Source organism: Salvelinus fontinalis, chromosome 1 (genome assembly GCF_029448725.1).
Source record: "Salvelinus fontinalis isolate EN_2023a chromosome 1, ASM2944872v1, whole genome shotgun sequence".
Taxonomy (NCBI): Eukaryota; Metazoa; Chordata; class Actinopteri; order Salmoniformes; family Salmonidae; genus Salvelinus; species Salvelinus fontinalis.
Genome location: NC_074665.1, coordinates 39,045,450 through 39,070,599, shown reverse-complemented (window position 1 = coordinate 39,070,599; position 25,150 = coordinate 39,045,450). Strand labels below are relative to the sequence as shown.

Below are 25,150 nucleotides of genomic sequence, written 5' to 3'. Positions count from 1 at the left end.
TCCATTGTAAATACATTGCTCTTACATTTAATTCAGTACATCCTTTAAGCCAAATAATATGGAAATAAGATAACTGAAGCTGTAGTTAATGATAGTGTGTGCGTTGTTACACCAGCTGACTGAGTCCTAGCCTAGCTTATTTTGGTGGTAGTGACTTATGTAGTTACATGTAACAAGGTTAAATAATAGGATGCATTGTTAACACGGCGCTATACAGAAGACTGCAAAAGTGTAATTACAAAACATGTTAGTTACATTTGGAATAAGACATCTAAATATATCATGAGTAATTACACATGTGGAATAACCTCCGACAAGCTGATTTGTAATTACATGTCCCTGTTCCACTAATAACCTATACCGCTTAACCCTTATTACACTGTAATTACATAGTATTTACATAGTAATTACATGTAACTACTATGATATAAATACATGTATTACTATTTAGTTACATGTTAATTAATGTACACTTAATGTAAAGCGTTACCAAGTGGGTATATCAGAAGAACTCTTAAATGAAAACCAATCAAACAATGTTTCCATCCAACCATTTTATATGAATAAAGTACCTGTTGCATAAAAAAAGACTAACGTCAGGCCTGAAACAGTATAATTGTCGATAACTTTCCAAATGTCGACAAAAAAATATATGACTCATTTTTTAGTCTGTGAAACAGATCATATTGCAAATGTCAGTGGAAACACTAGGTTGTGCATTTGTTGATAGAATAACCATCAAGCTTGCAGTCACGCAATGCTATGGTGTGTGGTCCTCCCACTACTAATTGGAAAAGCATACAGTTTATTAGGCTACAGATTCAATCATTTATGATGAACTTCACAGGGTGGTGAAAGTGCACGGGGAGGAGCATGATGCTCCTTTCCAATAAATATCAAAGGTCTTCATTTTATGCTGGAGCTATAATGATCGGTGCTTGGCTGCCAAATGACAAATAAAAAATGATCTCGCTCTTATCCATCATCTCATCATGTAGCATACTTTGAAGGAGGTGAGTAGCCATACGTTAACCAAACATCACAAGCCCTATCTAAAGCCGTAAAGGTAAGAATGGACCACTCACTTGCTTCGTGGATGCCTGGGTTATCACTGAACTCCAGTACATAGAGGTGGCGTCCCTCCACACTGCGCCCAATGCTGTAGATCCGTGTGATGTATGGGCACTCACTCTGCACTACGAACAGGGCCCGCACTAACTCCTCATAGCGGTGGTGCTGGATGTCAGATGCCCAGGCTACGGTCCCATTTAGGCCAATGAGAAGGGCCCCGAGCCAGACAATATTCCACCCCAGCCACATGGTCACTCACTGTAGCAGGGAATTGGAGATGAGTTGAGCTTCCCTTGACTGCCAACCCCTCTCTTCGTCTGACTGCCTTAGTGCCTATGTCTCTCACTTATTCTCTCTGTTCCTCTAACTTTGTCTCTCTCTCTCTCTCTGTTTTCTGCCTCCTCCCAGAGCGCCCTACACCCCACACTGAAGAGCAAATAAGGACAGCCCCCTCTCTCTTTGTCTTGTTCCCTTACTCTCTCAACTGCCTCTTTCCTTTGGTCCCTTGTCAAGTACGTGCAAGTTGCTTCACTGGCATTAAGTGTACATAAGAGGCTGTCTGGTTTTACTATGTCAGTACCCCCTCCTCCCTCCCCCCTCTCTCTTCTCTTCATTATTCCTCTCTTGCCAAATGTGGGGGTTTAGATTGACAATAACTCCTGGCAGGGGTTTGTTCTCTCTGCCACTGACTACAGTAAAACAACAAACATATGTAGTAGGAAAGGGAGACAGAGTGGGTGTGTGTGAGAAAGAGAAGGATGCCTAACTCACATATGTTACTTGAAACATTTATTTGGAATTGTTTATTTGGTCCCCTTTCAAACAGTCACATTTTTACCACATTCTTGTCAGCATTGACCTTTTATAACGCCATTGCTTTCTGCAACTGAGCAAGAGTAATTCAACTTTGACCCTCTTGTTGCAATCGTTGTCATGGTAACCCGATATGAGAGCAAGCCCTAAAACAAACATAAATGGACGGCTTTCATTTCTTAACATTCACATTAGTAAGTTAGCAGCTCGCCATACTTGGAAATCTTTTGTAAATAATTACCTTGTAGTGTTCCTGTTATGGTGAATAAAAAGTTGGCTCCAGTTAAATTCAAACTTTGTCAGATATTTTCTGATTATTATATGAGCTGGTTAGCCAGCTAGATAGCTAACAAGCTAACAGAGATAGCTAACAAGCTAACAATAAACCGAAACATTGTCTAGAGTCTAGAGAAAGTTGCTTTTAGTTGCCTGGCTTGCTAGACTGACATATTGAGTGCTTGGAACTACAAGGTTCTATCTGCATTTTTGTCAAAATGTTGTTATTCACATAACCTTGTTCTGTTTAATTTTCTCTACCTATATAGTACTCTAAATACCCAAATTCATGTTATTAAGTTAAAAATAATACAAGATAAAAACTGCTGACACCATTCAGAACTTTAAAGCCATTTATCTCAGAATCATCTTTTTGCTCGTAGAACCTCAATATCCTATATTTAGCTTGCGACTATAAGGTTCTACTGATGAGTTTTTTGCTGCAAAAAATAGAGCAAGTAACATTGCTATTTGTACTAGGCTGCTGCGATGTCAGACTGATGTTTTTGTGTTTATACTTTTTCATAATGACGAGGACAAGTTTGGTCATGATTTAATGCATGCCAAAGACAGTAAGATGTAAGGTGACGTTTATACTGAGGGGTTGGCAGGACTTTTAAAGACATTACCGTGACCATAACTAGGTCGGTTGCAGGAAGTAAAAGTAGTGTCTAGGTGTATGAGAGGGAAAGGGAGAGAGATGAGACACAGGTCATGTGCCCTACTCCCTCTCTTTGTAGGGGGTTGGTCATTCTTCGATTGCATTGGCTTTTGGGCATGGCATTTTGTAAATAAAATAAACCCCCCCCCCCCATTTTCTTAAATGGAGGCCACAGATTTTCAAGTATAAGGTCATTAGCCCTTTAAAAAAATAAATATGATTGATAATTCTGCTCACAATGTCATTAACCTTCATGTAAATGTAAAGTCCCCTAAACGTGGTTCTGGTACTGTTTCCGACCTTCATTTTTGCCAATAAATCAATCTGTGGACACGTAGATTGAAATGGCTTGCATTGAGCGACATAGGCTGTGCCACATAGGCTGTGAAATCTGAAACCCCTTGAAGCTGGGATGTCCCTCCTACCATTTCATTTGTTATTCCGACTGTCCATCAACTCCTGGCTGAACCTTACTTCACAGCCACTGACAGCAGGAGAGAGTGGTTTAATCACTGTAGCACATTCAGAGATTGATTTATAGACATTCATCTAAAATAATGAATAGATTTTAAACAAAAAACACTTTCTGCTTTTCATAGATGGACAATATTCAAATGAGATGAAAGGCGAGTTCCTAAAGAGTTCAGGAAGCCAAGCTAGAGCTCTTTAAGACGTTCACAGTGATGGGGGCAGAAGTTTTGATCAAGAGAGACCTTTAGAAAATATGCAGTTTCTCTAACAGTAAACATACAAATATGTATTTTACAGATATAAGGAAGGTGAAATCTTATAATTAGTAATTTTATAATTTGATTATACTATATTTAGAAAGCATATAAGTCATTTCAAGCCTTATTCATACAGTTTTGTTGAATAGGAAATAAATCGTATAAAATATTTCATATTTTCATATTTTTATAATATTTGTACTGTGTACTTGAGCTTGAGTCCTCAAAAGAGACTACACCTGTCACGCCCTGGCCTTAGTATTCTTTGTTTTCTTTATTATTTTAGTTAGGTCAGGGTGTGACATGGGGAATGTTTGTGTTTTGTTGGTTTTGGGTGTTTCTATGGTAAAGGGGTTGTTGGTGTAGTATATGGGTTTGTGTTGAGTACATGTGTCTAGCGTTGTCTATGTATGTTTAGTTGTCTAGGAGAGTCTATGGTTACCTGAATGAGTTCCCAATTAGAGACAGCTGATTTCGGTTGTCTCTGATTGGGAGCCTTATTTAGGGTAGCCATAGGCTTTAATTTGTTGTGAGTAGTTGTCTATGTTATACGTTTGTAGCCTGTGTATGCACTACGTTTGATTAGCTTCACGATCGTTTATTGTTTTGTTTAGTGTGTAAGTGTTTTTGTTTCGTTTTGCCTTCGTCATCAATAAAAGAGATGGCGTATTTTCCAAATGCTGCGTTTTGGTCCGTCAATCCTCCACACGATCGTGACAACACCTCAGTAATTTATAGCTATTTTACCAGAACGGGGAGATTTGAACCTTTTTTGGAGTATACCGCATTACTAGATATTGTTTATGGCCCTCTCATGATAGATAATTACTTTTGGGGATTACATAGATACATTTTCAATTACATTTAGTTACATTTAACTTTAATTTCAATGACAATGACACATGGATTTAGATTTACCAAATGATTAACGCAATCCCAAAATGTGTGACATACTACAAGGGTGTGATTACTCTAAAAACATTCAATAAAGACCCCTCCACAATAACTGTTTGCCCTGGAGGGTATTCTCAAGGTCCTCACAACCTTTGTAATAAGTGATTTTCAAGGCAGTAAAACCAATTACATAAAACTTAGGATGAAATATTAGGTAAAGGTATTTTAATAGCCATCTTTTATTGATCCATGCAATATATTAAATATTTTCTTTCTACTATTCAAAATAATAGATAGATGTCTCTAAATTCCCTCAAAATATCACTAAAACTCTATTCATCACTATTGGGACATGCCAGTTTGATTGTCCAAAGAACTTTCAACAATGCATAGAAATAAAGTTTTGCAGTATAAGTGACCTACATTATGTGTATTAATTAATCAAATCAAATGTATTTATATAGCCCTTCTTACATCAGCTGATATCTCAAAGTGCTGTACAGAAACCCAGCCTAAAACCCCAAACAGCAAGCAATGCAGTTGTAGAAGCACGGTGGCTCGGAAAAACTCCCTAGAAAGGCCAAAACCTAGGAAAAGACCTAGAGAGGAACCAGGCTATGAGGTGTGGCCAGTCCTCTTCTGGCTGTGCCGGGTGGAGATTATAACAGAACATGGCCAAGATGTTCAAATGTTCATAAATCAACAGTTTAATATAAACAAAAACATGTATTATGTGTAACTATTTGCCATTGAAAGTTTTTTCATGGTTGCAAAGGCGAGGGACATAAAATCCCCCAAAATCGAAGAATGACCAGGATTGTTTTAGCAATACCACCCCCCTCTCTTCAAAATACATTGATGCCTCCATCATTCATTAACTCTGGTGTGACCACAAACAGTGGATTTTGTGTCTACCCCCACTTCTGGGAAAAACAGCTTTACTGATCCAAAGGTTCAAAGAGATCAGTGCCAATTCCCAACAGAGGTGTATGCACGCACGCACGCACACACACACACAGTGGTTTCTGTCAATCAACCAAGAGCCTATAAAGCTGGGACTGTCTGTCAATGTCTTCAGTCACTCATCCACCACATGGGGCATCATTTATCAACCATGTGTATATTCCTCATTAAATTCTGGAGGACCGTGTGCAACAAATTAGTGGGATTTAGGGCATGTAGATTCAGTCTATCACCGTGTTTTATCACTGGGGACAATTGTCGTACACATCACTGCATTTTGTACAGTTCTGTTGGCTGGGAGTCTCTGACTACCAGAATGGCCCCTCATTGGGATACAGCATACTTTTTGTATATAAAGCAGTTTTTCAGAGAGTCCCCCACTACCTCAGCTCACGTATTAATTGGAGATCCAGCTTTCAGACCAGCTCTTTGGACTGGCTGGTTCTGGAGGTTCCGCGGGTCTCCTACTGACCTGGGGGAGAAATGCTTTTATTTTTTTTTGCCTCCAGCTCATGAAATAGCCTTCAGGTCACCTTGAAATTAGACTTGCAGGCCTCCATTGGACAATTTAGATTGAGTTTAAGGAAGGTTTCTTGGCAATTTCTCACATGGAATAGCCTTCATTTCTCAGAACAAGAATAGACTAATGAGTTTCAGAAGAAAGTACTTTGTTTCTGGACATTTTGAGCCTGTAATCGAACCCACAAATGCTGATGCTCCAGATACTCAACTAGTCTAAAGAAGTCCAGTTGTATTACTTCTTTAAATCAGAACAACAGTTTTCAGTTGTGCTAACATAATTGCAAAAAGGTTTTCTAATGATCAATTAGGCTTTTAAAAATATAAACTTGGATTAGCTAACACAACGTGCGATTGAAAGAGTAGTGATGGTTGCTGATAATGGGCCTTGGTACGCCTATGTAGATATAAGGGACCCCAAACTTTTGAACAGTAGTGTACATACAGTACCAGTACCATTCAAAGGTTTTTCTTTATTTTTTTTACTGTTTTCCACATTGTAGAATAATAGTGAAGACATCGAAAGTATTAAATAACACATATGGAATCATGTAGTCACTAAAAAAGTGTTAAACAAATCAAAATAGATTTTATATTTGAGATTCTTCAAAGAAGCCACCCTTTCCCTTGATGAAAGCTTTGCTGTCTGCAGCATTGAAGGTCCCCAAGAACACAGTGGCCTCCATAATTCTTAAATGGAAGAAGTTTGGAACCGCCAAGACTCTTCCTAGAGCTGGCCACCCGGCTAAACTGAGCAATTGAGGAAAAGGGCTTTATTCAGGGAGGTGACCAAGAACTCGAAGGTCACTCTGGCAGAGCTCCAGAAAACCTCTGTGGAGATGGGAGAACCTTATAGAGTGACAATCATCTCTGCAACACTCCACCAATCAGGCCTTTATGGTCAAGTGGCCAAATGGAAGCCACTCCTCAGTAAAAGGCACATGACAGCCCACTTGGAATTTTCCAAAAGGCACCTAAAGGATACTCAGGCAATGAGAAACAAGATTCTCTAATCTGAGGAAACCAAGATTGAACTCTTTGGCCTGAATGCCAAGCATCACGTCTGGTGGAAACCGGGCACCATCCCTACGGTGAAGCATGGTGGTGGCAGCATCATTCTGTTGGGATGTTTTTCAGTGGCAAAGACTGAGAGACTAGATGAAAGATGAGTGGACCAAAATACAGAGAGCTCCTTGATGAAAACCTGCTCCAGAGTACTCAGGACCTCAGACTTGGGCGAAGGTTCACCTTCCAACAGGACAACGACCCTAAACACACAGCCAAGAAAATGCTGGCTTCGGGACAAGTCTCTGAAGGTCCTTGAGTGGCCCAGCTAGAGCCAGGACTTGAACCCGATCGAACATCTCTGGAGAGACCTGAAAATAGCTGTGCAGCGACACTCCACATCCAACCTGACAGCGCTTGAGAGGATCTGCAGTGAAGAATTTAGGAAACTCCCCAAATACAGGTGTGCAAAGCTTGTCATGTCACATCCAAGAAGACGTGAGGCTGTAATCACTGCCAAAGGTGCTTCAACAAAGTACTGAGTAAAGGGTCTGAATACTTATGTAAATGTCATATTTCATTTTTCATACATTTGCAACCATTTCTAAACACAGTTTTTGGTTTGTCATTATGGGGTATTGTGTGTAGATTGAAGAGGAAAAATATCTGTGTCCCCTTCTTTTTGCCCCAAGTTTCATTTAAGGTGCTCCAAAGCTTTTTACTATCATTCTTTATATAATTTATATCATCATCATAATGGTGGACGGAAGAGAGGGTGGTGCGGCAGGTGCCGCTTCTCATAGGAATGCTGTTATTTTATCTAAAACATCAGGTGTACGCCGACCCCAGCTAAGTAACTCATGCAATGAGTTAAAGCGCAATTATGTGTTTTATATCCAGTACTTTGCCATGATTGTCAGTTATGTAGCTGCTCTATTGATAATCTCAGTGCGTCCTTGCTGGGATGACACAAATCTACTGCCGGAGAATACCAACACCAAACACATTGATTCACCGTTCCACGGGAGTGGACATTACACAGCATACCATAATGTTCTGAATAATGGCCAAGTCTACCTCGCTCCCTATTCCACTGAACCACTTAGGCGTAACAAATACAAGTCCAACATTTATCGGAAACTGTTAAACTACCTGTTCACTACCCTCCTGCTCTCCGGGGTTGTTCAACTCAACCCTGGGCCTAACATCACCGAGCCAGCGATACTCACCGGAGTGGAAAGCAGTGGATGGCCTTGTCCACTGATCGTCGCCGCTGTGGAGGTGGGTGAGTGCTATGGTCCCATGGTTTCTCTCGACTCACCCGGCTCTAGGATAGATTTTGACTCTTCAAACATACCCAAGTCGCTATATGCGATCCCTGACTCTGCTTCTGGTACGCAAGCTGTTTTAATTAGTTCCCCGCATCCAGTGCAGGCGGGAGGGATTGTTAATTGCGCTACCGAACTGCCCCTAATCAAAACTAAACAAGACGGCCTAAACCCAGCCGTCAGAAAACACCGAAAATTTTACTTTTTTCAATGTGTTAATCACTCTCGAGTCATCTGGGACCGACGAGCGAAGCCCAAGGGACTACTAGTGGGGCACTTGAACATTCGTAGTGTCATTCCAAAAGGTGATCAAATTCAACATCTACTCACAGACTCCAACCTTGACTTCCTCTGCCTCTCAGAGACATGGCTCCATAAAAACTCTCCATATGCTGCTTTGATTGTGCCTGGCTACAATGTTTTCAGGAGAGACAGGATTGAAGGAAGAGGAGGGGGTGTGATGATTTACATTAAAGACCATATCCGATGCAAACAAATTGAGTGGTCATGTGATAATGAACTAGAATGTATTGGCCTGAACGTTACACTGTCTCCCCAAATGTCTTTTAACCTTATTGGAATGTATAGGCCACCTTCCACCAAAAGTGTGTTTTTTGATCAGTTTAATAACATGCTTAGGGAATGTGATTTTGGGAAAGAGGTCATCTTAATGGGAGATTTCAATATTAATTATGAAGACAAGTCTTGTAGGAAAACCCTCAAACGGATCACTAATACCTTTGACCTTACACAGCTAGTTAAAGGACCAACCAGGGTGACTTGTTGCTCTAAAAAACAGATTGATTTGGTGTTTAGTAATAAACCAGAGAGAGTGACTAAATCATTCGATGTGGTTACTGGGCTACCTGGTCATAATCTGACACTTATAGCCAGAAAGCTATCTAAGAGCAGGTTTAACCTCTCTACTGTTAGAAAGCCGGATCAACTAAGAATACCTAAGAGTGAATTAAACTATTTTGAAAACGCAATTAAGGAAATTAACTGGAAGGATCTCTTGTCCTATGCGGACGTGGAAGCTGATAGTCAGGTTTTTCTATCCACAATCCAGACTACAATAAATGGTTTCCTAAAGAAAATCAAATCCAAACCTGGCCAAAAGAGTACTCTTCCTTGGCTAAATGGAGAAATCTGGAAATTGATGAAAGAACGAGATTATGCTCTAAAAATAGCCCTAAAATCCAAATTAGAGCAGGACAGACGTAGGTTTACCATGTTGAGAAATAAGGTGATGAAAGAAATCAGACAGGCCAAGGAAAACTTTTTTATTAACATAATTGGTGAAGCAAAGGGAAATTATAAATTGATCTGGGAGAATCTAAAAAAGCTAACAGGGAAAGACCATAGTAACAGTGCAAAAAGACTAGAAATCATGGTGGCCTTCGATTCCTACTTTATTGACTCTGTCAGGGTACTGACACAGAACCGCTCCACTGGTTTCTTGGGCTCAGTGCTTGTGAATGACGCTCAACCTGTCTTCGTCATAAGGGAGGTTTCTGAGTCAAAGGTGAACAAGGTGATTAGCTCACTAAAGAACTCTAAAGCCAAAGATGTGTTTGGGCTGGACTCTACCTTTCTTAAAAACTACAAAGAGTCAATCATTGGCCCCATTACTAAGGTCACCAACACATCTATTGGTCTGGGGGTATTTCCAAGGGTATGGAAGTCGGCCATAATAACGGCCATCTTTAAATTGGGCAACCCTGCTGACGTGAGTAACTACAGGCCCATTAGTATACTACCTGTGATGTCAAAGGTTGTTGAAAAGTGTGTAGCAGAACAACTGATTGCCCACCTCAACAACAGCCTCTTCACATTACACTCCATGCAGTTTGGCTTCAGAGCGAAACACTCCACAGAAACGGCCAACTGCTTTCTTCTGGAAAATGTGACGTCCAAGATGGACAAAGGGGGCGTTTTTGGGGCTGTGTTTCTGGACCTAAGAAAGGCTTTTGATACTGTTAACCATGAGATTCTCATCACAAAATTGTCCAAGTTCAACTTTTCCCCCAATGCTTTGAGGTGGATGAAATCATACCTTGAAGGCAGAACTCAGTGTGTCAGAGTGAGCAATGAGCTGTTGCCCACTCTTAGCTATGATGTGGGCGTGCCCCAAGGGTCAATACTGGGGCACCTCCTGTTCAGCCTGTACATTAATGATCTGCATTCTGTCTGTACTGGGTCTGAAGTTCAAACGTATGCAGATGATACAGCGATATATGTGCATGCAAAGAGCAAATAACAAGCTGCACAAGGACTCACTACTGTAATGGTCCAGGTTACAATGTGGCTCAGTGACTCGTGTTTGCATCTCAATGTGAAAAAAACAGTTTGCATGTTCTTCACAAAGAGGGCAACAGATGCTACTGAGCCAGATGTCTATGTGTCAGGGGAGAAGCTCCAGGTGGTATCTGATTTTAAGTATCTGGGCATCATACTTGATTCCAACCTCTCTTTTAAAAAGCATGTGAAAAGGGTGATTCAAATAACCATATTCAACCTAGCTAATTTCCAATTTATACGAAATTGTTTGACTACAGAGGTAGCAAAACTGTACTTCAAATCTATGATACTCCCCCACTTAACATACTGCTTGACTAGTTTGTTCCAAGCTTGCTGTACAACATTAAAACCTATTTAGTCTGTCTACAAACAGGCTCTCAAAGTGCTTGATAGGAAGCCCAATAGCCATCATCACTGTTACATTCTCAGAAAGCATGAGCTCCTGAGTTGGGAAAATCTTGTGCAATACACAGACGCATGTCTTGTATTCAAGATCCTAAATGGCCTGGCTCCCCCTCCACTCATTATTTTTGTTAAACAGAAAACCCAAACATATGGAAGCAGATCCTTAAGGAAAAGCACCTTTAGTAAATCCGCTTTCTCTGTGAGAGCTTCCCATGTCTGGAATACAATGCCATCAGACACACATAACTGCACCACAAATCACACTTTCACAAAATGCATGAAGACATGGCTAAAGGTCAATCAGGTTTGTGAACATAATCCCTAGCTGTGTATTGTCGCTTTCCATGTTGTCTGTAGCTTGTGAGGTGTGGAAACACTTTTTTGCTTTTATTAATATTATCTTGCTGCTTTTTGTTATATGTTGCTCTGTCTGTATGCTATGTCTTTCTTGTCCTATGTTGCTCTGCATGTGCTCACTGCTCAATGATTGTCTATAGTGTAATTGTTTTTAATAACCTGCCCAGGAACTGCGGTTGAAAATTAGCCAGCTGGCTAAAACCGGCACTTTTACTGAAACGTTGATTAAGGAGAAGCATATCTTTAAATCTGTGAATAACACTTGTATCTTTTATCAATGTTTATTATGAGTATTTCTGTGATTTGATGTGGCTCTGTGCAAATTCACGGGATGTTTTGGAGGCAAAGCCAAATGTAAACTGAGGTTTTTGGATATAAATATGAACATGATTGAACAAAACATATATGTATTGTGTAACATGTTGTCCCGGGAGTGTCATCTGATGAAGAATATCAAAGGTTAGTGATTAATTTTATCAATATTTCTGCTTTTTGTGACTCCTCTCTTTCGTTGGAAAATCGCTGTATGCTTTCTGTGACTAGTTGCTGACCTAACATAATGATATGTTCTGCTTTCGCCAAAAAGCTTTTTTGAAATCGGACACTGTGGTTGGATTAACGAGAATTTTATCGTTAAAATGGTGTCTAATACTTGTATGTTTGAGAAAATTGAATTATGAGATTTCTGTTGATTGAATTTGGCGCCCTGCAATTTCATTGGCTGTTGGCGAGGGTTTCCGCTAGCAGTCCTAGACAGGTTAAATTCTCTAGTACTGTCACGTTCCTGACATATTTCTGTTAGTTTGTTGTATGTGTTAGTTGGTCAGGACGTGAGTTTGGGTGGGCATTCTATGTTTTCTGTTTCTATGTTGGTTTGGGGTTGCCTGGTATGGCTCTCAATTAGAGGCAGGTGTTTGGCGTTTCCTCTAATTGAGAGTCATATTTAGGTGGGTGGTTGTCTCCTGTGTTAGTGTTTGTTGCACCATACGGGACTGTTTCGTGCGTTCTTCGTTTTATGTAGTCAGTTTTATGTAAGTTCGTATGTTCAGGTTTGTCTACATTCGTTTTGTTATTTTGTTAATTATTTCAAGTGGTTTCGTTTCGTGTTTTTCCCGTCTTGTTTAATTAAAATTATGTCATTTCAAAACGCTGCGCCTTGGTTCAATCCATGCTCCTCCTCTTCGGATGAAGAGGAGGAGGAACACCGTTACAAGTACAGCCAATATTGAAGGCTATCAAATGCTTCTCAAAGATGCTCTCTGGTGGTCAAACTAGCACTAACTAGCATTAATGGTAAAAATGGCTGACAATTAAATAATGTGCCATAGAATTCTGCGGCAGCCCGCAAGTTGTGCTGCAGCATGATGCAACTTTTACAGGAAGAACCACTGTAGTTGAAATAATCATCTGCGTTTTTTTTTTTTTATCATTGTTTTATCAACGAAAGCATAAAGATGTTGATGAACAAATACTGTATATGCGTCTATATGCGTGTTACATGGTCCAGTTACAGCTTCTTCTGAAAAAGTAGAAACCAGTTTATTTTTTTGCGTGCACGCGAGACAGTGGAAGAGCAATTCTTACACTATTGTTTTAAATTCAATCACTCTCTTCTTCTTTATACTCATCATTCAGGTAATTCAAATTAAATTGTAATACATTTAGTGACTCCCGTAGCAAAGTTTAAAAACAGACGGATTTGTGAAATTGCTTTATTCAACATTTTCCGGTTGCATGATGTTTGGTGATCATAGAATCAGTAGGTGTAGGCAAAACCATAAACAAATAGGTCAACTTTGATATGACTAAAGAGTTAATCAGGGTGTTTTTTCCCACAAATAGACAGGTATTTTCCTTTCCATGGTAGCAAGATCTTAACTATTTTTTGCTAACTTTCTATAAAAATGTATTGGAGTGAGATCATTTCTTCTTTCGGGATATGTATACCAAGTATGTCCACATCCCTGCCAGTCCATTTTATTGTTAAACGACACGGTAATGTAAAAGCAATATTTTTTTGTGATCCAATACGTAATATAGTAAGTAAAAAAAATCAAGCTTGCAACACGCATCTGATTATTCATTATGAATAGGATTTATTTTATTTATTTTGTTTACATTCTTCATTCTAACCACAATGTCACATTGAACACACACAACATGAGGAGATTAACTTGGTCAAAACAGTCAAAAAAAATTCTTTATTAAAGACTTCTTCACATAAGCATAGAAGTACTCCGTGTTTCAGGAACTCACTTCAAGAACTCACTTTCGAAAATCTTCAGTCTACACGTCAAGTGTAATTCCTCTCTCAACTCCAGGACCACCGCCAGCATATTTCTTTATTGTGCCTGATGCAGGACTCTAGTGCCAGAGAGACTCTCGGTCTGAAAACACCTCAATTTAGATAGTCAATTTGTGCCTCAGTTTAGACTACCGCTCTATCTCCCCCTTGTGATAGTGTAGTGCATTGACAGAACAAGCAATCGGCCACCATCTACCACAAACTCAGAACTACAAAATGGTATATCATACACTGCAGTGGAGGATGGTGGCTTGAAGAATTGAGGAGGATGGGTGACCCACGGTATAGACGCGGAACACACGGAGACCACAAAGTGTGTTTCAAAAAGACTAATTATTTTGACCTAAAGCATTTAATAAAGAAATGTATAATACAATATTATGGGGAATGGGATTGAGAAGGCTACTTACACAGTGTTGGAAAGGGATCACAGCAGTGATTGAATGAGGGTATGAGGCATGAGTTGAGGGGTCCAGAGACTTGACCAGTGCAGGACAGGATTTTACTGGGAAGACAAAAACAATAACACAAGACACTACCCAGTTAGACAAAAGAGCTAAGAATGAGTTAGTCCAAACAAGGAGTAATATCTTTGATGTGTAATTTTTTATTTATTTTTTATTTTACCGTTATTTTACCAGGTAAGTTGACTGAGAACACGTTCTCATTTGCAGCAACGACCTGGGGAATAGTTACAGGGGAGAGGAGGGGGATGAATGAGCCAATTGTAAACTGGGGATTATTAGGTGACCATGATGGTTTGAGGGCCAGATTGGGAATTTAGCCAGGACACCGGGGTTAACACCCCTACTCTTACGATAAGTGCCATGGGATTTTTAGTGACCTCAGAGAGTCAGGACACCCGTTTAACGTCCCATCCGAAAGACGGCACCCTACACAGGGCAGTGTCCCCAATCACTGCCCTGGGGCATTGGGATATTTTTTTTTTAGACCAGAGGAAAGAGTGCCTCCTACTGGCCCTCCAACACCACTTCCAGCAGCATCTGGTCTCCCATCCAGGGACTGACCAGGACCAACCCTGCTTAGCTTCAGAAGCAAGCCAGCAGTGGTATGCAGGTAATAATGTGATAATGTGGTAATAATGTGATTGTGTATGTGATTGACTCTACATACAGTAATGAGAGAAAATTGATAGGGGTACTCACAGTGCTTGGAAGGGAAACATTCAATGTGCCAGTAGATGAGCGGGCACATGAGACGTCATGGCTTCAGTTCACGTCAGGGGAAAGTTGACAATGGCAGTGGAGTCGAGTAGTCATCTCCTCTAAATCATGGAACATGATACAAATAGAAGATACATTCAATTATAGCTGCGCCATCGTAGATTTGGACAACGAGTTTCTCTATGAAGTTACATCTCAAAAGTCGTAAACAGATTGCGCATCTCGCCAACTTGACACATCAAAGTAGCTCAAGAACATTCCTGAATAAAGCCCTGATCATCATTGACAACTGCAAGCAGACTGGAGTTCTCCTTTTTACCTCCTGGGGCATGGAGTTTTTCCTTATCTTTTTTTACTTAACTATGCAAATCAGTTAAGAACAAATTCGTATTTACAATTACGGCCTGGGAACAGTGGATTGACTGCCTTGTTGATAGACAATAGAACTCACAGTGCTAAACTTGCATTATGCATGTTTGCATCATGCAGGCCTATGCAACTGTCGGCCTTATAAAAAAATGAGTCTAGGTGATGTGGGTATGGCGGAGTCAGGCGCAGGACACGGAGATGATTAATAATAGTAACTTTATTCAAAAATAATCTTCCAACAAGGAGAACAAAAATCCAGAATCACATAAACGAGACAACTGACAACAATAAACACGCACAAAACCATGATGGCTCCAGAGGGTTAAATAGGGAAATATTTCAAAAGGGAAATGGGAAACAGGTGTGTACAATACAGACAAAACAAATGGAAAAAGAAATGTAGATCGGTGGAGGCTAGAAAGCCGGTGACATCGACCGCCGAAAGGCGCCCGAACAAGGAGAGGCACCAACTTCGGCGGAAGTCGTGACAGTACCCCCCCCCCCCCCCCCTTGACGCGCGACACCGGCCTCGGGGACGACCCGGAGGACGAGGCGCTGGACAATCCGGGTGGAGACGGTGAAATTCCTGCAGTAAGGAAGGGTCCAGGATGTCCTCCACCGGCACCCAGCATCTCTCCTCCGGACTGTACCCCTCCCACTCCACGAGGTACTGAAGGCCCCTCGCCCGACACCTTGAGTCCATAATGGCTCGCACAGTATACGCCGGGGCCCCCACGATGTCCAGAGGGGGTGGACGAACCTCCCGCTCCTCAGACTGCTGGAGCAGACCAGCCACCCCTGGCCTGAGGAGAGACACATGGAACGAGGGGTTAATACGGTAATCAGGAGGGAGCTGTAGCCTATAACAAACTTCTTTCAGTCTCCTCAGGACTTTAAATGGCCCCACAAACCATGGACCCAGCTTCCGGCAGGGCAGACGAAGGGGTAGGTTTCGGGTCGAGAGCCCGAAACCTGTGATGGCGGTCGGCGCTCGCCTTCTGCCGCCTGATGGCCCGTTGCAGGCGCACATGGGCAGCGTCCCATGTTTCTTCCAAGCGCCGAAACCATTTGTCTATCACAGGTGCTTCAATCTGGCTCTGATGGAACGGTGCCAGGACCGGCTGATAACCTAGTACATATTGAAAAGGAGATAGAGGAGTGGCGGAGGGACTTTTGGGCCATCTCTGCCAAGGGGATGAAAGCTGCCCACTCCCCCGGCCCGTCCTGGCAATAGGACCCAGAAACCTACCCACATCCTGGTTAACTCTCTCCACCTGCCCATTACTCTCTGGGGTGAAAACCTGAGGTGAGGGTGACCGAGACCCCCAGGCGTTCCATAAACGCCCTCCAGACCCTAGACGTGAACTGGTGACCCCGATCAGAAACTATATCCTCAGGCACACCGTGGTGCCAGAAGACGTGGGTGAACAGGGCCTCCGCAGTCTGTAGAGCCGAAGGGAGACCGGGCAAAGGAAGGAGACGGGGGACTTAGAAAACCGATCCACAACAACCAGGATCGTGTTGTTTCCCTGTGACGGAGGAAGATCCGTCATGAAAAACACCGATAGGTGTGGACACGGCCGTGGAACGGGTATGGGTTGTAATTTCCCTCTGGGCAGGTGTCTAGGTGCCTTGCACTGGGCGCACACCGAGCAGGAGGAAACATAAACCCTCACGTCCTTAGCTAAAGTGGGCCACCAGTACTTCCCACTAAGACAGCGCACTGTCCGACCGATGCAAAGATGACCAGAGGAGGGTGACGTGTGAGCCCAACAGATCAAACGATTGCGGACATCAGACGGAACGTACAGACGCCCAACTGGACACTGGTTGGGAGTGGGCTCTGTACGTAACGCCCGCTCGATGTCCGCGTCCACCTCCCATACCACCGGTGCCAGCAGGCAAGAAGCCGGAAGTATGGGAGTGGAATCCGTGGACCGCACCTCTGTGTCATACATCCGGGACAATGCGTCTGCCTTAGCTTTCTGGGAACCTGGTCTCTAGGAAAGGGTGAAAACAAAACGGGTGAAAAACATGGCTCACCTTGCCTGACGAGGGTTCAGTCTCCTCGCCGCCCGGATGTATTCCAGATTGGGGTGGTCAGTCCAAATTAGGAAAGGGTGTTTAGCCCCCTCAAGCCAATGCCTCCACGCCGTCAGAGCCTTGACAACAGCCAACAGCTCCCGATCACCCACATCATAGTTTCACTCCGCCGGGCTGAGCCTCTTCGGGGAAAAAAGCACAGGGGCGGAGCTTTGGTGGCGTACCCGAGCGCTGAGACAGCACAGCTCCTATCCCAGCCTCGGATGCATCCACCTCTACTATAAATGCCAAAGAGGGATCAAGATGAGCCAGCACGGGAGCCGAGGTAAACAGAGCCTTCAGGTGACCAAAAGCCCTGTCCGCCCCAGCTGACCACTGCAGTCGCACCGGTCCCCCTTTTAGCAAAGAGGTAATGGGAGCCGCTACCTGACCAAAGCCCCCGATAAACCTCCGGTTGGCAAATCCTTAAAACCGCTGGACCTCCTTAACTGTGGTGGTAGTCGGCCAATTACGCACAGCTGAAATGCTGTCCTTCTCCATCTCCACCCCTGTCACGGACAGGCGGTACCCTAGGAAGGAGACGGACTGTTGGAAGAACAGACATTTCCCAGCCTTGACGTACAGGTCATGCTCCAACAGTCGACCAAGTACCTTGTCCACCAGGGACACATGCTCTGTGTGTGTAGCAGAGTATATTAGATTGTCATCTATACACACCACTACAACCTGCCCGTGCAGGTCCCTGAAAATCTCGTCTACATAGGATTGAAAGACTGATGGAGCATTCATCAACCCGTACGGCATAACAAGGTACTCATAGTGCCCAGAGGTGGTACTAAATACCGTCTTCCACTCCTCCCCCTCCCGGATACGCACCAGGTTGTAAGCGCTCCTGAGATCCAATTTTGTGAAGAAGCGCGCCCCGTGCAATGACTGTCACACTGGCTATGAGAGGCAGCTGGTAACTGTACTTCACTGTGATCTGATAGTCAATACGCGGGCGTAAACCTCCATCCTTCTTCTTCACAAAAAAGGAACTCGAGGAGGCAAGTGAAGTGGAAGGCCGAATGTATCCCTGTCCCAGAGATTCGGAGAACATATGTTTCCATAGCCGCCGTCTCCTCCTGTGACAAAGGATACACGTGACTCCTGGGAAGTGCTGCGTCTACCATGAAAATTATCTCACAATCCCCCCGTTGATGGGGTGGTAATTGAGTCGCCTTCTTTTTACAGAAAGCGAGAGCCAAATCGGCATATTCAGGGGGGATGTGCATGGTGGAGACCTGGTTTGGACTCTCCACCGTAGTTGCACCTATGGAAACACCTACACACCTCCCTGAGCACTGATGTGACCATCCCTTGTTTCCACGAAATAGTGGGGTAATGATCGGCTAACCAGGGACGCCCAAACACCACAGGAAACGCAGGTGAATTGATCAGAAAGAGATTAATTCTCTCCTTATGATCCCGCTGCGTTATCATACATAGTGGAGCTGTGACCTCCCTGATCAGTCCCGACCCTAAAGGACGACTATCTAAGGCATGTGCGTCAGGACTACCGGGCATGATGACTCCTTGCTGTCCCCAGTCCACCTGGCCTTGCTGCTGTTCCAGTTTCAACTGTTCTGCCTGCGGCTATGGAACCCTGACCTGTCCACCGCACGTGCTACCTGTCCCAGACCTGCTGTTTTCAACTCTCTAGAGACCACAGGAGCGGTAGAGATACTCTTAATGATCGGCTATGAAAAGCCAACTGACATTTACTCCTGATTATTATTTGACCATGCTGGTCATTTATGAACATTTGAACATCTTGGCCATGTTCTATTATAATCTCCACCCGGCACAGCCAGAAGAGGATGGCCACCCCTCATAGCCTGGTTCCTCTCTAGGTTTCTTCCTAGGTTTGGCCTTTCTAGGGAGTTTTTCCTAGCCACCGTGCTTCTACATCTGCATTGCTTGCTGTTTGGGGTTTTAGGCTGGGTTTCTGTACAGCACTTCGAGATATTAGCTGATGTACGAAGGGCTATATAAAATAAACTTGATTTAATTTGATGTACAGGGAAGGGCACAACAACAAGAACAATAGGGATCCCTAATCTAATTGCAAATGAACGCTCAATAAAGTTCCCAGCTGCACCTGAATCTACTAGCGCCTTGTGCTGGGAATGCCGGGAAAACTCAGGAAATTCTATACATAAACACATGTGCGAAACAGGAAGCTCTTGGTGAGTCGGGTGCCTACTCACCTGGGATGATCCACCAGTGCCCTGCCTGCTGCCTCGATTCCCTGGAGAACCTCCCCAGCACCGACCAGCAGTGTGCCCTCTGCAGCCACAGGTGGTGCAGGGAATGGCCCCGCCTCCGGTCCCCCTCATAGCAGCACCTCCTAGCTCCATCCGCGTCGGATCTGAGGTGCTGGGGGATGGAACTGACGGACCTTGATCCGGACGTCCGCGGGACGCCAACAGGTTATCCAGCCTGATGGATAGGTCCACTAGCTGGTCAAAGGTAAGGGTGGTGTCCCTGCAGGCTAGCTCCCTACGAATGTACAATGTACAATACAGACAAAACAATTGGAAAAAGAAATGTAGATTGGTGGAGGCTAGAAAGCCGGTGACGTCGACCGGCGAACGCTGCCCAAACAAGGAGAGGCACCAACTTCGGCGGAAGTCGTGACAAAAACGTATAGGCAGCCTAGCCAGCCCAATTTTTAATATAATCAACATTTGATCACATTCATATTTTCTCCTGACACACAAATGGTCTATAAATACATAACGTTACCAATTAGTTGCCCTGACCAGATGGACAGGGCGCATAGGCTGTATGCAGCTACTTTTATTAGTAGCCTGGAGTTGATCAGATGGAAAAATTGTCTCGTTTTCATCCCATACAGCATGTCAGATTTCTAATGTTTAGGTGTGGACTAGTCTGCTGCAACATGTATGTCATGAGTTTTTGCTTGTGTCTGTCAGGAGTGATTACTGTCCGGAGTGATTACTGTCCGGAGTGATTCGATTAAAGAGAGAGGTTGACGCAGCACATTTTTAATCTCTCTTTAATCTAACTTTTAATGGATGATGCGATGGAAGCTATCAAATCATTAGGAATTGTTTTCGACATCGCAGAAAAGATGTTCAGCATTTAAAGAATCTTAACTTACAAAACAGGCGGCTTGATTATAGGCTCCCTGTTAACCAGCTATACATTTGATACAAGTTGGTATTGAACGCCCTCACCTTTTCCCCTCACCTTTTCATCCTTCTTCATGAAACTGATCTCAAGCAGAGGTCGACCCTCGCTTTAATTCGCACCTTTTCCGTGTACCCCAGAGAATGAAAGGGGTTCTTCAACAAAAAGTCCATAACATTCTACCATTCTGGCGGAGAAAACTGCACACTCGCGCTGGTAGCTAGCTAGCTACTGAAGATAGCAAGGCAAATTTAAATAAATTGCACTAACTGGACACAAAAATAAAGTTCGAAACCCAAGAAAACAATGAATAATATACCTCCTCCATCTCCTGCAATTTTAAAAAACTAATTTGAATTGAATAATGTCCCAAAAATGCTCAACTATCACTCTTCACTCTTAATCTCTATCCATAAATGTCTCCAAGCTTCTCACACATAGAACCCCCATAATGATCTGTGGCACAATCCCAATACAACACACTAGGTTCATTCTCTGATTCTACATCTATGATTGGATGGACAACATGCCAGTACAAAATCTTTGATTGGTTGGAGGACATCCTCTGGGGTGAGGGCCGCCAGCCTCCTAGGTTTTGCATTGAAGTCAATGTAGCTAGAGGAGGATGGAAGCTAGCTGTCCTCCGGCTACACCATGGTGCTAGCCGAGACAGTGCTGTTGAAGTTACTGTCGACCTTCATTGTATTTTAACCAATTATTTGGTGAAATATGGATATATTTAGTATAGTTTTATCTAAAAAGGATCACTTTTTTATGTTTCAGTATTTTTTTTCTTCATTAAATTTCACTGAGGAGGATGGTCCTTCCCTTCCTCCTCTGAGGAGCCTCCACCGATACACTGCATTTTTGAGGAACAATGGGAAAGTAATTCTGCTATGAAAGTTGATAAACTTGTACACTCACTTTTGAGAAAATGGCCTTTGAATGTTTTGGTACCTACTGGAGAACTCTCCATTGCCTTCACCCATTCAGCATTGTTCACACCCTCTTAAGCCATCCCCACTCATCTCTTTAACGATTCACATGTGAGATCATGTGCTAAACAGTGAAAAATAGTAAAATAGTAACCTACAATAAGGAAAGATTCCAGGTAAACAGAAAGTGTCCAGGTAAAAATATTTTATAAATATTACATGACGCTTACCTAGACACACTAAATTGATGGGTCATGTGAAAGAAATGTTATAACCCCCAGCCACATCTTGCCAAGTGGATGGTCTCTACGGAAGGTGTAAAAGGTACAGCCAAATGTGACTCGATTCAGAAAACTAGGCGTATGTCGCAATTCACAACTTTACAGGAGAGCCGTTTAAATGTAAAACATATTTTTTTATCAAAATACATTTTTTGGCAGAAATGCCTTCTCGAACATGTGAATTTTCATGCGCCTTAAATAACCAACTTGTATGCCATATGTATATATGAATAAAATTGTTAAATTATTAGCCTTGTTGGTTAAACCACAGGAAAAGCTAGCAATCTTCCCACTAGCCATAATTGGCTGAGATAATAAGTGGGCTGGACATGCCGAGAGGAGTTCGGATTGGTCTGCCATATAGAGGGCTTCTGTCTATTTGAGCTGTTCAGTCTGTGTTGGTAATCCTGTCGAACTCAGCGTTAAAAAAATATATATTGTGTAGTGGAGGTGCATAAGTGTTGCTCTCCGCTTTCTGGAGGATCAAGTTTTGAAAGGGGGTGGAATTAGAGTATGATAGCTAAAGAGATGGAGAAAACACCTGTCTCCAGATTACATCTTCAAAGTAAGGGCAACCGTGGAATGACATTCATGACAGGGATACGCATCTATCATGCATGATGATGACACGGAGTGGTGGGTAGGAGTCAAACGTTTGACCTCTGTCATTGCCAACAAAGGGTAAATAACAAAGTATTGAGATAAACTTTTGTTATTGACCAAATACTTATTTTCCACCATAATTTGCAAATAAATTCATAAAAAATCCTACAATGTGATTTTCTGGATTTTTTTTTCTCATTATGTCTGTCATAGTTGAAGTGTACCTATGATGAAAATTACAGGCCTCTCTCATCTTTTTAAGTGGGAGAACTTGCACAATTGGTGGCTGACTAAATACTTTTTTGCCCCACTGTATATGTTTCAGTAAGATTAGATTTTTTGCATTTCAAATCAAATTTTATTAGTCACATGCGCCAAATACAACAGGTGTAGACCGTACAGTGAAATGCTTACTTACGAGCCACTATAAAACAAGCCAGTTAAAACAAAATAAGAGTAAGAAATAAAAGTAACAAGTAATTAAAGAGCAGCAGTAAAAAAACAATAGCGAGACTATACACAGGGGAGTACCGGCACAGAGTCAATTAGTTGAGGTAATATGTACATGTAGGTAGAGTTATTAAAGTATATGCATAGATAACAGCAATCGAGAGTAGCAGCGGTGTAAAAGGGGGGGGGGGCAATGCAAATAGTCTGGGTAACCATTTGATTAGATGTTCAGGAGTCTTATGGCTTGGGGATAGAAGCTGTTTAAAAGCCTCTTGGACCTTGACTTGGCGCTCTGGTTCCACTTGTCGTGCGGCAACAGAGGGAACAGTCTATGACTAGGGTGGCTGGAGTCTTTGACAATTCTTAGGGCCTTTCCCTGACACCGCCTGGTATATAAGTCCTCATTGGCAGGAAGCTTGGCCCCAGTGATGTACTGGGCTGTACGCACTACCCCCTGTAGTGCCTTGCGGTCGGAGGCCGAGCAGTTGCCATACCAGGCAGTGATGCAACCAGTCAGTATGCTCTCGATGGTGCAGCTGTAGAACCTTTTGAGGATCTGAGGACCCATGCCAAATCTTTTAAGTCTCCTGAGGGGGAATAGGTTTGGTTGTGCCCTCTTCACGACTGTCTTGGTGTGCTTTGACCATGTTAGTTTGTTGGTGAGTGTGACACCAAGGAACTTGAAGCTCTCAACCTTCTCCACTACAGCCCTGTTGATGTGAATGGGGGCGTGCTCAGTCCTCTTTTTCCTGTAGTCCACAATCATCTCCTTTGTATTGATCACGTTGAGGGAGAGGTTGTTGTCCTGGCACCACACAGCCGGTTCTCAGACCTCCTCCCTATGGCTGTCTCGTAGTTGTCTGTGATCAAGCCTACCACTGTTGTGTCATCAGCAAACTTAATTGTGTGCTGAGGATGTGTTGAGGATCAGCGTGTCAGATGTGTTGTTGTCTACCCTTACCACATGGGGGCGGCCCGTCAGGAAGTCCAGGATCCAGTTGCAGAGGGAGGTGTATAGTCCCAGGGTCCTTAGCTTATTGATGAGCTTTGAGGGCACTATGGTGTTGAACGCTGAGATGTAGTCAATGAATAGCATTCTCACATAGGTGTTCCTTTTGTCCAGGTGGGAAAGGGCAGTGTGGAGTGCAATAGAGATTGCATCATCTGTGGATCTGTTAGGGTGGTATGCAAATTGGAGTGGGTCTAGGGTTTCTGGGATAATGGCGTTGATGTGAGCCATGACCAGCTTTTCAAAGCACTTCATGGCTACAGACGTGAGTGCTACGGGTCGGTAGTCATTTAGGCAGGTTACCTTAGTGTTCTTGGGCACAGGCACTATGGTGGTCTGCTTAAAACATGCTGGTATTACAGACTCGGACAGGGAGAGGTTGAAAATGTCAGTGAAGACACTTGCCAGTTGGTCAGCGCATGCTCACAGTATACGTCCTGGTAATCCGTCTGGCCCTGCGGCCTTGTGATATTTATAGCAATGGTTATCAATTGCACTGCAGAGATGGAACGTAAGTCACAGATAATTGAGGTTGTGGTGGCAGCTGCAGAGAGGTATTTAGGTGTGCGATACTTGACAACAGAAGAGTTACAAGGTGTTGTCCAGTCCTTTCAGGTTGTTGGCCTGAGGTATGTGGAGTAAGTGGAGTAAGGTGGTGTTATTTTTTATTATTTTATTATTATTTTTTTGTCAGTGTTGTGTTAGATCAGTTATTCCCAAACTGGGGTACGTGCAATTCCTTCGGGGGTACTCCAAATAAAAATCTGATTAAAACTATTTAAAACTATTTTTTATTTTTCTTCACATTTTCAAACAATCCATTTAGATTGTCCAACGGTGCTATACATTTGGGTAAGGTTTTTTTCTCGACTGAGTAGCCTCGTTTCACTGCCAAAAATACAATTAAACCATCTATTGTTCAGTGAAATAACAATGCGATGTCAAATACAGGTAGCCTAGTCAAATAATTAACATCCAATCACATTAACCGTTACTCTCTCGCGGGAATTCCACTAACGGTCCGTATGTAGCCAAACATAGCTACTGCTCATTTTGTTTGCTCGAAAATGGATTAATGGTTAAAAAAAGTAAGGCCCGCGTCCATAGAGACACATACCAGCTCTACTGGTAGTAATGCTACTACCAGCAGTACTACACCTGCACCTGTCGACGACACAAGTTGTTCTGCTTCCACGAGCACATCCAATGCTAGCATTGTTGTTAGCCCAGCTAGCATGGACACTGACAGTTGTGAATCTGATGCAGCCGAAGAGCTACTGCCCCCTTACCCCAGGAAATCACCGAACAACAGACAGGGACGTTGGACCATCGAAGAGGTGCAAATATGATGAGAACTACATTGATTTGTGGTCCACTTATATTGGGAGTAGTTACTTTCCTCAGCCAAACTGTGTTATTTGTGCAAAAGTACTATCTCACAACTCGATGAAACCT

At 42.9% G+C, this 25,150-nt stretch overlaps 1 protein-coding gene across 1 annotated transcript in view; it reads right to left on the bottom strand.

The window, feature by feature from the left end:
* cpn1 (carboxypeptidase N, polypeptide 1) overlaps positions 1–1,553 on the bottom strand; it is a 146,823-nt gene extending 145,270 nt beyond the window's left edge. The window contains exon 1 of the mRNA XM_055920873.1: positions 1,086–1,553. Coding sequence (XP_055776848.1) covers positions 1,086–1,320 — 235 coding nt within the window. The 5' untranslated portion in view covers positions 1,321–1,553. The remainder of the gene's footprint in view (positions 1–1,085) is intronic.
* Positions 1,554–25,150: the final 23,597 nt, after the last annotated feature.